This window comes from Mustelus asterias, chromosome 3 (genome assembly GCF_964213995.1).
Source record: "Mustelus asterias chromosome 3, sMusAst1.hap1.1, whole genome shotgun sequence".
NCBI classification, from domain to species: domain Eukaryota; kingdom Metazoa; phylum Chordata; class Chondrichthyes; order Carcharhiniformes; family Triakidae; genus Mustelus; species Mustelus asterias.
The window spans coordinates 20,817,280-20,829,757 of NC_135803.1; the positions used below are offsets into that span (position 1 = coordinate 20,817,280).

The 12,478-nt window shown below is 40.8% G+C and overlaps 1 protein-coding gene across 2 annotated transcripts in view; it reads left to right on the forward strand.

The window, feature by feature from the left end:
- The window catches only part of atr (ATR checkpoint kinase), an 81,203-nt gene that overhangs the window by 44,561 nt on the left and 24,164 nt on the right, over positions 1 to 12,478 (forward strand). For both annotated transcript variants that reach the window (XM_078205597.1, XM_078205604.1), the window contains exons 28-36: positions 269 to 447; positions 1,723 to 1,887; positions 2,625 to 2,716; positions 3,994 to 4,085; positions 4,989 to 5,166; positions 5,254 to 5,439; positions 6,225 to 6,384; positions 9,695 to 9,871; positions 11,205 to 11,347. In XM_078205597.1, the coding sequence (XP_078061723.1) occupies positions 269 to 447; positions 1,723 to 1,887; positions 2,625 to 2,716; positions 3,994 to 4,085; positions 4,989 to 5,166; positions 5,254 to 5,439; positions 6,225 to 6,384; positions 9,695 to 9,871; positions 11,205 to 11,347 (1,372 nt within the window). The remainder of the gene's footprint in view (positions 1 to 268; positions 448 to 1,722; positions 1,888 to 2,624; positions 2,717 to 3,993; positions 4,086 to 4,988; positions 5,167 to 5,253; positions 5,440 to 6,224; positions 6,385 to 9,694; positions 9,872 to 11,204; positions 11,348 to 12,478) is intronic.

Consider the following 12,478-nt stretch of genomic DNA (forward strand, 5'->3'; position numbering starts at 1 on the left):
ACATCGGCCTTTGCCAATATCTGGGAAAATCTTGCACATTGTCTAATAAAGAAGAGCAATGTTAATGAGCAGGTGCAGTATGTAGACTTGGTAAATCTCACTGCTGAGTGATACTTGCGAATAAAAAAAACTTGAGTAATGCAGGAAAGTCGATTCAGTTCTTTATGCAAATTCTGTAGAAATTACTTAAGAGAAAATAGTGTATAGCACATCTTTCACCTACAGAATAGGCAGTTGCCTATCATGAAACTGTTTGTTTTTTTTGCAGTTTCAAGCTCAGAGTACAAGGAGTATAAAAATGTAACCTCTTTTCTGGACCTCATACCTCAGGATGCTCTTGCTGTAGCTTCTTTTCGATCCAAGGCTTATACTCGAGCAGTGATGCACTTTGAATCCTTCATCACAGAAAAGAAAGAGAACATTCAGCCGCATCTTGGATTTTTGCAGGTCAAAGAAACCGATAAGTAACAGAAATTTCCAAAATGATCAGTACTTGAGAAATCAGGGAGTGAGTCTTCTGTTTCATGAACTGTCAGAGGTTCAAGAAATCTCTTCTAACTTTATGATCAGCCAAAATGTGAGGTAATGCATTTTGGAAGGTCTAATAAAGATAGGAAATATACAGTAAATGGCAGAACCCTTAAGAGCATTGATAGGCAGAGGGATCGGGGTATACAGATACATAGGTCACTGAAAGTGGCAGTGCAGGTGGAGAAGGTAGTCAAGAAGGCATATGGCATGCCTGCCTTCCTCGGCTGGGGCATTGAGTTTAAAAATTGGCAAGTCATGAACCTTAATTTGGCCACACTTGGAATATAGTGTTCAATTCTGGTTGCCACGCTACCAGAAGGATGTGGAGGCTTTGGAGAGGGTACAGAAAAGATGTACCAGGATGTTGTCTGATATGGAGGGCATTAGCTATGAGGAGAGGTTGGAGAAATTTGGTTTGTTCTCACTGGAACGACAGAGGTTAAGGGACAAACTGATAGACGTCTACAAGATTATGAGGGGCATGGACAGAGTGGATAGTCAGAAGCTTTTTCCCAGGGTAAAAAAGTCAAATATGAGGGGGCATAAGTTTAAGGTGGAGGGGCAATGTTTAAAGGAGATGTACGAGGCAAGTTTTTTACACAGAGGGTGGTGGGTGCCTGGAACTCACTGCCGGGGGAGGTAGCGGAAGCAGATACGATAATGAGTTTTAAGAGGTGTCTGGACAAATACATGAATAGGATGGGAATAGAGGAATATGGTCCCCGGAAAGGTAGGGGATTTTAGTTCAGTTGGGCAGCATGGTCGATGCAGGCTTGGAGGGCCGAAGGGCCTGTTCCTGTGCTGTAATTTTCTTTGTTCTTTGTTCCAAAAGACATAATGCACATTCTAGCAACCTGTGTTACAGTTAGACTCTTGATGTCTGCTAGATCATTGTTTATGGTTTTAATACCTTTTAAGGAACCGTAGTCCTCTTACAACTCACTCCCCACTATTGTGCATTCTTCTTTTAATAACACTATCAAGAGTTACTGTTTAAAACAAAACAGAATGACGTGCATTTATTGTTTGATTCTCAAAGGCGACCTTAATGAGCACGTGCAGTGTGTCGAGAAGGTTAATGACATGTTTGATTCATGCATAACAACAACAGAAAAAGTGCAATAAAGTTGATTTTAAAAATGACACGTTATTCACAGAACATTGAGGGCAATTTTCTTGTTCCAAATGCAGAAGCTATATGCAGCAATGCATGAGCCAGATGGGGTAGCTGGAGTTAGTGCAATCCGTAAAGGAGAGCGGTCTCTTCGAGAGCAAATTTTAGAACATGAGAGCAGTGGACTGCTGAGAGATGCCACAGCCTGCTACGACAGAGCTATTCAGTTGGAACCTGATGAGGTAAATGCCAAATGAAACCAATCCAATATAAGTTACTATACACTGTGAGGCCTACCTTATTCTTTTGATACAAAATTGTAACTGGAATTCATTTTTAAAAAGTTGAAGCATGAGGATCAATGCTAGTTTATAGATTTTATTTGAAAATTGATTGTGCCTAGTCTCTGTGATCCAGTAGGTAAATGCACTGCCTGATATGGTTCTGAGTGATATAGATTCGGCAGGTCCAAGGTTTAGCGCCTTGTTGGAACTCAGTTAACTGAAGTCAACCAGGGTACTGGTGGAAATGTTACAGTATCTTTAAGCTGATAGGATTAGAATTAGCCACAGGTACTGCTGGCTGGTGCACATGGATGGTATCCAGGTGAAGACTCTGTCTGATTCGGCATGTGATTTTTTCCCCTGTGCTCTCAGGTGAATGGCCTTCACTGTCTGAACTCTGGAACAGCTTTCTCAGGCAAGATATTTGAAGGACTGCTGTTTCAGCGCTAACACTTTCCGTTTACTTTCATTTTCATCCCATTGAGTCGTTGTGGAAAAAGACCTGGCTTTTATCCAGCAGCTCCACATTGGTAGTTTGATAGATATAAAAAAACACTTTAGGACCACTAAAGAACCACTGTGACTTAATTCTATTCGATTTTTGAACGCATATAATCGTTATAACCTAAGTATTGCTTATTATATGTTTGTTGAAAGAAATGGTTTGAAAGTGGCTTTCTTTTGTCTTAAATCAGATTATTCATTATCATGGATTGATGAAATCTATGCTCGGGCTTGGCCAGTTGTCCACAGTAATCACTCAGGTTAATGGAGTGCTTGCAAGCAGGTATAATCTACTCAGCTTTTTAAATCCATTGCTTTTGCAAATAGTTACAATTGCTGAAAGCATTGTCAAGTTGCATATTTTTAATATTTTCCTGATAGTCAAGTTCTGTTGATTATCCAGTATTATCAAGGGTATGGATAACATTGAGAGATGAATGTTCTGGTCCCTTGATTATAAAATTTGGAACAAATATTACATGGCGTTTATTGTGGAGGAAGTGGTTTGGGGTATCAGAATATTGATTACCTTCTCCCTGGAAGTTATTAAGTGTTGTATGCTGATTTAATATATTTTTTTAAAATTGAATTAATTTTGTTCAATTTAAGTGCAAACAAACTATTTGAAACAACAGGAGTCAATATTTGGTTTTAAAGTCAATACTTGTAAAAAGTGTACAAACAAAATTTTATATTTCACAGTCAATATTAAAAATGCATTTTATATTACTACTAGGCAAATGCAAGAAAGCCTTATTTTACATTGGGTACACGGTAACTGTGCATAAAGAAACAACATTTAATCAATTTCTGATTCTCAAGTCCTATTGCAAATTACTTCTTTCCCTCAGCAGGAGCAGCTATAATCAAATCACGAACTAAACTACGGTGGCACAGTGGTTAGCACTGTTGTCTCACAGCACTAGGGACTCTGGTTCAATTCCGGCTTTGGGCGACTGTCTGTGTGGAGTTTGCACGTACTCCCCATTTCTGCGGGTGCTCTGGTTTCCTCTTACAGTTCGTAGATGTGCAGATTAGGTGGATTGGCCATGCTAAATTGTCCCTTAATGTCCCAAGATGTGTAGGTTGGACGGATTAGCCATGGCAAATGTGTGGGGTTACGGGGATAGAGTAGGGGAAAGGTCCTGGGTAAGGTACTCTGTCAGAGAGAGTTGGACTGGGGTAAACACAGTAAGAAGTTTAACAACACCAGGTTAAAGTCCAACAGGTTTATTTGGTAGCAAAAGCCACAAGCTTTCGGAGTCTTAAGCTCCTTCTTCGGGGGTGCAGACTCGATGAACCAAATGGCGTCCTTTTGGGATTCTATGCTTATTTTATAATTGTGCCCTTCTGTTTATTTTGAGATATTTTTGTGTTACTGAAATGATTGGCAAAATGGTATTTTGATCTGAGCAGTTGTAGAATGGTTTTTAATAGTGAAAACTAGATTTTATTAAATGAAGAACGTATTCATCTGCTGTGAAGTCTGTGTGGTGAACAAAAATAAACCTATGTGTTTCTTAATGCATATATCATATGTTGCATATATGTTATTCACAGGCCTGAGTGGACCTCTGAATTGAACACATACAGAGTGGAGGCGGCATGGAAGCTAACACAATGGGATTTGCTGCAGAATTATGTGACTACGGGTAATAAATTAGGCAAAATAAAACTAGACTGAAACAGTGAGTGGAATAAATGATCATAAATGGATGTTAGAATTCCAGCACAATATTGAGGTGTGAAGAGGTACTCCTAAGAAATGTCCTCCCTTTAGGCCCATTCAAACCCTTGCCTTTTCCACTCATATTGTCATGCATCTTTTTTTGGCCAAGAGGACAGGCAAGCATGTCTTTATCAATAACAGTAGGTGTGTGAGAGTAAGTTTGCCATGTCCTCTTATTTTCCTTCGTACCACCATTCCACCCCCTGCCTCCACCCCCAAGCTGAGATTGAAACTCTGCACTGTGCTGTGAGAAATTCTGAGGGTTCCAACCACTGCCCGATACCTCCCTGGCATTGGTAATTAAAGCTAAGAAAATGTGACATAGAATACAACTTTTTAAATCCACATATCATGCTGCTGGATTTAGAGGCTCAAAATTGATCTTTCAGTTTGCTTGGACATGACATTTCCTCCACCCATGAGCACTTTATGAAATGTTGCAGCAAAACCACACTTTGCTACTTTTATACATTCTGGCCTGGAACATGGATAAAGCACACCATAGAAGCCAGAACATATTTGGCCATATTTGCATTCTCTCATTTTAAATAATATTTATTTCCTATTGTTTCACAGCAATATTTCTGCCTCTGCTTTCTCACTCCAGCTTTTCTGATCTAAATTAGAGAATATTGCTTTGGGAAAGTAGAAATTCCTTTATCCATTTTCTGGACTTTTTTGCACTTTATGAACATTTCACCAAAGTATGACAAGCAACCTCTAGTAGTGCAGCACACATCGCAACCAGTGCTTTACATGATCCTTGTGTGAAATATTTGCTTTGATCCTGCCAAAGATCACCTGTAGTAAGTACTTTCCTTTTCAGAGAGGAAATCCTGTTCTTGGAGCGTGAGACTTGGGCAACTATTGCTTGTTGCTAAACAGAGCAACACAGAGGGTTTCTATGAACAACTGCAGGTTACTCGGGCAGAACAGATTGTGCCTCTCTCCGCAGCAAGCTTTGAGCGAGGGTCCTATCAGCGAGGTTATGAGTACATTGTCAGGTACTGTTAGAGTCAACTTTGCTTTAGATGTTTCTGTTTCAAGCATATTAATGCATTATTCATTTTGAGTTATTTGCTTTTATTCAGACTACATATGTTGTGTGAGCTGGAGCACAGTGTCAAAGGACTGCTTCAGCAGCAGCCTGGGACTCATCGTAAAGAACATGAGCATCCTCTCAACTGGCAGGCTCGTCTAGAAATGACTCAAAATTCCTTTCGGGCTAAGGAGCCAGTCTTGGCACTGCGCAGAGCGTTGCTGCGTGTCAGTAAAACGTATGTCAACATATTTCATTTATGATTTTAGATTGTGAAATATCAGTCCAGGAATGGGGCAATTAAACTTTGGCGGGGATTTGCTAGGTTAAAAGCGCCTCTCTGAAGTCTGGATTATTCCATATTACACGGTGGCAAAGTGGTTGGCACGGTAGAACAGTGGTTAGCACTGCTGCTTCACTGCACCAGGGACCTGGGTTTGATTCCCGGCTTGGGTCACAGTCTCTGTGGAGTTTGTACATTCTCCCCGTGGCTGCGTGGGTTTCCTCCGGGTGCTCTGATTTCCTCCCACATTCTGAAAGACGTGCTGGTTAGTGTATTGACCCAAACAGGCGCTGGACTGTGGTGACATAGTAGAATTTCACAGTAACTTTATTGCAGTGTTAATGTAAGCCTTACTTGTGACTAATAAATAAACATTACTTTACTTTTACAATAATGTAGCATTTGTATCTACAAATGTTTTACTTAAGTTATTTCTCAGTAGTGTTTCAGGCTGTGTCCATATCAAAACAAATGTGAAATTAATTCTGTGAAGTTCCACAGAATTTTGATTTCTGTACATGGTGTATGTCTGGTTTCAGCTCCTGTGAGTGGGGTTAACAAAGACCCAGAAATTAGTTTATTGGGAAGGGAAAGATATGTAAAGAAGGAAAACTGTTTTCTTTTATATGAAATATATATGGAATTATAAATATTTGAAGTGACTTTTAAAAAAGATAATTTTTTAAAAATTGTATTGAAAACTATTGATAACAGATTTTAATCTATGTGATTGCAAATAGAACAGACTACAGTGAGCTGGTTGGAGAATGCTGGCTGCAAAGTGCCAGAGTTGCCAGGAAAGCAGGTCACCACCAAACTGCATACAATGCCCTCTTAAATGCAGGAGAGTCCCGATTACCTGAGCTTTACGTAGAAAGAGCAAAGTGGCTTTGGTCCAAGGTAAGTTTAACAACGCACTACCATTTGCAAACTTTACTTCCGGGGTCCATTTTGAATGCATATAGGAATTTCAAAATATTTCAAAATATTGTTAACCACCAATCATGTGAGGATATTACGGTAGCACAGTGGTTAGCACTGCTGCTTCACAGCTCCAGGGACCTGGGTTCGATTCCCGGCTTGGGTCACTGTCTGTGTGGAGTTTGCACATTCTCCTCATGTCTGCGTGGGTTTCCTCCAGGTGCTCCAGTTTCCTCCCACAGTCCAAAGATGTGCGGGTTAGGTTGATTGGCCATGCTAAAATTGCCCCTTAGTGTCCTGGGATGTGGAGATTAGAGGGATTAGTGGGTAAAATATGTAGGGATATGGGGGTAGGGCCTGGGTGGGATTGTGGTCGGTGCAGACTCGATGGGCCGAATGGCCTCTTTCTGTACTGTAGGGTTTCTATGATTCTATGATATTTCAGAATAGGACTTGGGTGATGAATAGAAAGGTAAGCCTTCTGCATGCTCTTTATAGGCTGAATTATAATCAAGCATACTTGTTTTATAATCCAATTGCAAATTTAACTATACCCCTGAAATCACCGACTTTCGCACCTGCCTTTGCCTATCAATGCTAAATTCCTCACCTATATGTCTGGGCTTGGGAGCCCCATTGCAATCCTGATCTCCCATCCGCCTGCTGTAGACGATAGCTCATCTTTACTTACAGCTAGGCTGAGTGAGTCCTTGCATTATCAATCAGTTGATTTATTCAAAATTTAATTTTGGGAATTTGTCTCATAGTTCCAGTTCATGATATACACACATGCTCTTAAATCTCAACAATAATGTGCACTGTTAAAAGGAGAAGTAGAACTTCAAAACTTACAAAATGTTATTGTCTGTTGTTACGAAGGATGGATCTGGCTACGTGTGTGTGTGAGCGTGTTTGTGTGAAAGAGGGGTGAGCTTGTGTGTGTATGAATGAGGAGGGTGTGCACATGTGAGAGGGGGCTTTGTGTGTGTGTGTGTGTGTGTGTGTATGTATGTCAGAGAGGTGAGTGTGTGTGAAAGGTGGGTGACTGGCTGGAGTGGGCATATGTTCGTGTGTGAAGTGATAGGGAGAGGGATGTGTGTGTCTGGTTCACTCCCAGTCTCTGTTTTCATTTACCCCATATACCATCACGCAGTCTCACCCACATTCACAGTGGGTGAGGGTGAATGAATGACCACATGAGACTGGGAATGAGCTGGACACATTCACTCTCACCCTTTCGTATGCCAGCTTTATTTATTATCCTTTTTAAAAATTATTAATTTACATTTTTGGCTCAGCTAGTTGCTTCTTTTCATATGCAGCTTTTTTTAAAAAAGGAATTTAATGTTGTGCCGCACCTTATCTTTCTGAAATTTGCTTATCGGCTCCTTTAGTGAAAAATAAACTGGATAAGCGAAAAGGTTGGATAAGTCTGCGGTAGATTCTGTTGGATGGTTTCCTGGACAGACTGTCAAAGTCATTTGACAGACTTACAATCATGGAATCCCTACAGTGCAAAAGGAGGCCATTCGGCCCATCGAGAATGCACCAAACACAATCCCACCCAGGCCCTATTCCCGCAACCCCACATATTTACCCTGCCAATCCCCCTGACACTAGGGGTAATTTAGCATGGCCAATCAACCTAACCCGCACATCTTTGGACTGTGGGAGGAAACCAGAGCATCCGGAGGAAACTCACGCAGACACGGGGAGAATGTGCAAACTCCACACAGACAGTGACCCAAGGCCAGAATTGAACCTGAGACCCTGGCGCTGTGAGGCAGCAGTGCCTCTTTGCAAGAACTTTCGAACAAGATGTAGCTTAGCTGGCAGTGAGAAAGGCCTGATCCTGTCACATCCTTCCTACACATCCAGACTCTCATGTTGCCCTTTGAGGTAGCTTTGGTGGACAAGAGACTCTTGTCCACTTCCTTTCCGAGTGTGTCTTTGCAAAGTAAGTGAAAGAGATGCAGTAGTTTCTGTCACAGTTCATCCTGAGCAGCTCTGTCATCTGTGCTCTATGGGCTATTCTGAGGGTCGCACACCAAAATAAAAATCAGCTGTGGCTGAAGGACCATCAACTTGGTGAAAGATGCTAGCTGTCCTCGACTGGGTGTTGCAGAATCGCTCATTCCAAAGTCCCAGGACCGTGTGCAAATGGGCACACTAAAATCTGGGACAGTCATGACAGAGGTATATTAGGGAAAGGTCACTTTTCCGCCATAGTACACCGAGGGTCTGGAAACTGTGTTTCCCCTTGGGCTGTATGCCTGACAAAGAATGTATCGTGTAAAAATCAATAGTATTGAGGCAGCTCAGAGTGGAACATGCTGTCTGGAAACAAGTTGAATTTTATTGCACTTTCTGTAATTTCCAAGTCAAAATGTTTTGGAATGTACTTCTATAAATTTTATGAATAAAGTATATTTTGGGGGAGAAAAAGTTATTATACAAGTATATATTCTGCCCTCATGTTTGCTGTGGTTTTCCACACTGTCTCTTCTAAGTGCAAGAGTGGAATGACTGCTGTGGTTTCAGTAGTTAGATTATTTCTTTTTTTATCAGCAATGATTAATTCAGATTACATTTTTCCATTAAAAAATCCTGTTGTTCTTAATTGGACTCCAGCCTCAGAAGAAAACCTCTAGTTAAATAATAATAAGAATTTCATGATTTTCCATATCAACGATTCTTAACAAACCAGCTCTCCATCCATCGATGTCTACACTTCCCGCTGCCTCGGCAAAGCAGCACCCCGGGCATTCTCTCTTCCACTTTCTTCTGTCAGGAAAAAGATACAATAATCTGAGGTCATGTACCGACTCAAGAACAGCCTCTTCCCTGCTGCCATCAGACTTTTGAATGGACCTACCTTATATTAAGTTGATCTTTCTCTACACCCTAGCTATGACTGTAACACTACATTCTGCGCCCTCTCGTTTCCTTCTCTATGAACAGTATGCTTTGTATAACGTGCAAGAAACAACACTTTTCACTGTATCCCAATACACGTGACAATAATAAATCAAATCAAATAAGTGAACCCTTAGTTTCTCCTTCTCGCGATCAGTTTTGTGCTGGCTTTCCACTTGCACTAGGTATTTACTTTGATTGCAGTGCACAGCAAGGTGGGTTGCACTGAAGCCGTGAGTCTGTGGATGTAATGACAGTGTGGTGACTGATATCATGGAAAAGCTATTTAGGTCGGTGTTGATTGCTGTAATTCCTCTTTGATACAGGTATTAATTTAATCCAGTGTAACAACATGGTTTTACTTTTTCTCCAGGGGGATGTTCACCAAGCTTTAATTGTCCTGCAGAAAGGTGTCGAGTTGTGTTTTGGAGAAACAGAAATGAGCAATGATAAAAGCTGTTTAATAAAGGGGAAAGCTGTGCTGTTGGTTGGACGTTTTATGGAAGAGACAGCTAACTTTGAAAGCAATGCAGTTATGAAAAAATATAAGGTAACTGAAATATCCACAGTTAGATTTATACCAACAACTGTCTTGGTGTGAACGGGGTTTTGCTTCACAACTTGGCTGAATTTGTAGCACAGATCTGGAGCTTGGTTCTGAGGTGACTCTGGAGTGAAATAGAATGGAACTCCTTGGAGAAGGAAGTGACGCTGCATCTGGAGCTAAGTGAAACTCAGGCACTAGGCTTGTAGTATACTTGTGCTGCTGTTGTAATCTGAATGTGTTTCAAAATGATCACATTCTAAATACTCTAAAAGCAAGCGTTATGTCCAGTTCTCTTAAAATAAAAAACATGCAAGAATGATCCTCATACGGCAAATTTCCAAGCTCTGTTGAACTGTTAATGGATGTGCTTTCCTTATGCAAAAGGACAAATAATAAAGGAAAAGTTAAAGTAAAGTTTAATTAGTGTCACAAGTAGGCTTACATTAACGCTGCAATGAAGTTACTGTGAAAATCCCCTAGTCGCCACATTCCAGCGCCTGTTCGGGTGCACTGAAGGAGCATTTAGCATGGCCAATCCACCTAACCAGCACATCTTTGGATTGTGGGAAGAAACCGGGGCACCCGGAGGAAACCCACGCAGACACGGGGAGAATGTGCAGACTCCACACAGACAGTGATCCAAGCTGGGAATCGAACCTGGGTCCCTGGCGCTGTGAGGCAGCAGTGCTAACCATTGTGCCACCGTGCCGCCCTGCCAATCCTGCGCACCTTTGAGCAGCTTGGCTGAAGAATTTATATTGGTTCAAGAATTCTAATGTGGCATCTATCCTGGAGAGCATGGTATGAGGCAGAAAATATGATTTTTAAGTTGGAGGAGTGGAAGAGCTCCTGTACTGTTAATGTTTCAAATTTCAGTGTAAATTAAGAAATTATTTTTATCATTGTTTTGTAGACGTGTTTGAAAGTCCATCAGTGTTGAAGGAGCCAGTTGAAATAAGGAGAACAGGAACATATTAAGATAGGCTGCATTTGTCCTCAATGCTGTGTACACGCAGTTCCAGTGTTTACTCCATTACGCCACTGTGAGTGAAAGGACAGGCAGCGGCCAGGAATAAAGATGGTGCTGCTCATAGCATCACAGCTGTGTGACCAGAGACCATTCATGCCCAGATTTAATTCTGTAAAGTTTAAGAGACTTAGATGACACTTCAATTTTTCTATTTCACAAAGATGGGATATATGACAACTTTGGCGTGCCTTATTTTTCTTTTCAGTTATCAAATGATCGATGGTTTGCAGATGTTTCATTTTTAAGCGCGGTTACTATTTTCTCGGTATATCTTTCAGTTTCACAAATCACTTTCCACGTTTACAGGAAGTGACCACTTTGTTGCCAGACTGGGAAGATGGACATTTTTACCTGGCAAAGTATTATGACAAATTGATGCCAATGGTGACTGATAACAAGATAGAGAAACAAGGAGATTTGATTCGCTACATCGTCCTTCATTTTGGCACGTAGGTGTCTGAATCAAGTGAAGCTTCTGCTTCTGTTATTTGTATCAGTTGGCTAGATGGCTTAAATGTGATATAGAATGATGTCAAAAGGGCAGGTTCAAACTGTGTACCAGACATGGTAGTTCATGAAGGCTGGCTTCCTTACCTTACCCGATGTTTGATGTGGAGTGATGCCCTTCAGCTATATAACCATTTGTCTCGCTCAAAAGGAAAGAGAGATATGCCTTTGGTCCCTTGTGGACTGCGGCCAATTAATTATCTTATGTTCTTCAAAACAAATTGGAAATGTGAATTGGAAAAAATTATTTCTCAGTTGGCAATATAAATGCCAATTTGGCAAACAAATGGCAACACCGATATGCTTGGAATGGGAAAGTTTCTGTTTATGTACATATTTTGTTGAAATGCTACTTTGACCGGATGCCTGAATTGAAAAATTTGAACAGAATGCATTTAATTCCCCTTTCTTAAAACTCAGCGCTTCAACTCCATGCGACTGAAGCTTAAGCAATCAGCTACATTGCTTTTGCCTTTTTTTTTGCTTCCAAGTGTGACCAATGTGCAATTTCAATTAACTCTCAGGATTTGTCCCAAAATAACCACATTATTTTTTAATTTTAATTCAAAAGTATTTCAAGAATACCGTTAATTAAATGTTCTCTATGAGAACTTGCGTGAAAAAAAAATCACTATTTTGCAATATTTAATCTTTATTTCTCGCGGGCCCTGATGGAATGTATTCCAGGGTACTAAATGAGATGGCGGAGGAAATAGCAAATGCGCTCGTGGTAATTTACCAAAATTCGCTGGACTCTGGGGCAGTTCCGGCAGATTGGAAAACAGCAAATGTGACGCTACTGTTTTAAAAAGGTGGGTAACTAGGCTGGTTAGTTTAACTTCTGTAGTGGGAAAAATGCTTGAATCTATTATCAAGAGACATAGCGAGACATCTGGATATAAATTGTCCCATTGGGCAAGGCGGGTCATGTTTAACTAATTTACTGGAATTCTTTGAGGACATTACGAGTGCGGTGGACAATGGGGAACTGGTGGAAGTGGTATATCTGGATTTCTAGAAGGCATTTGACAAGGTGCCGCACAAAAGGCTGCTGCATAAGATAAAGGTGTACA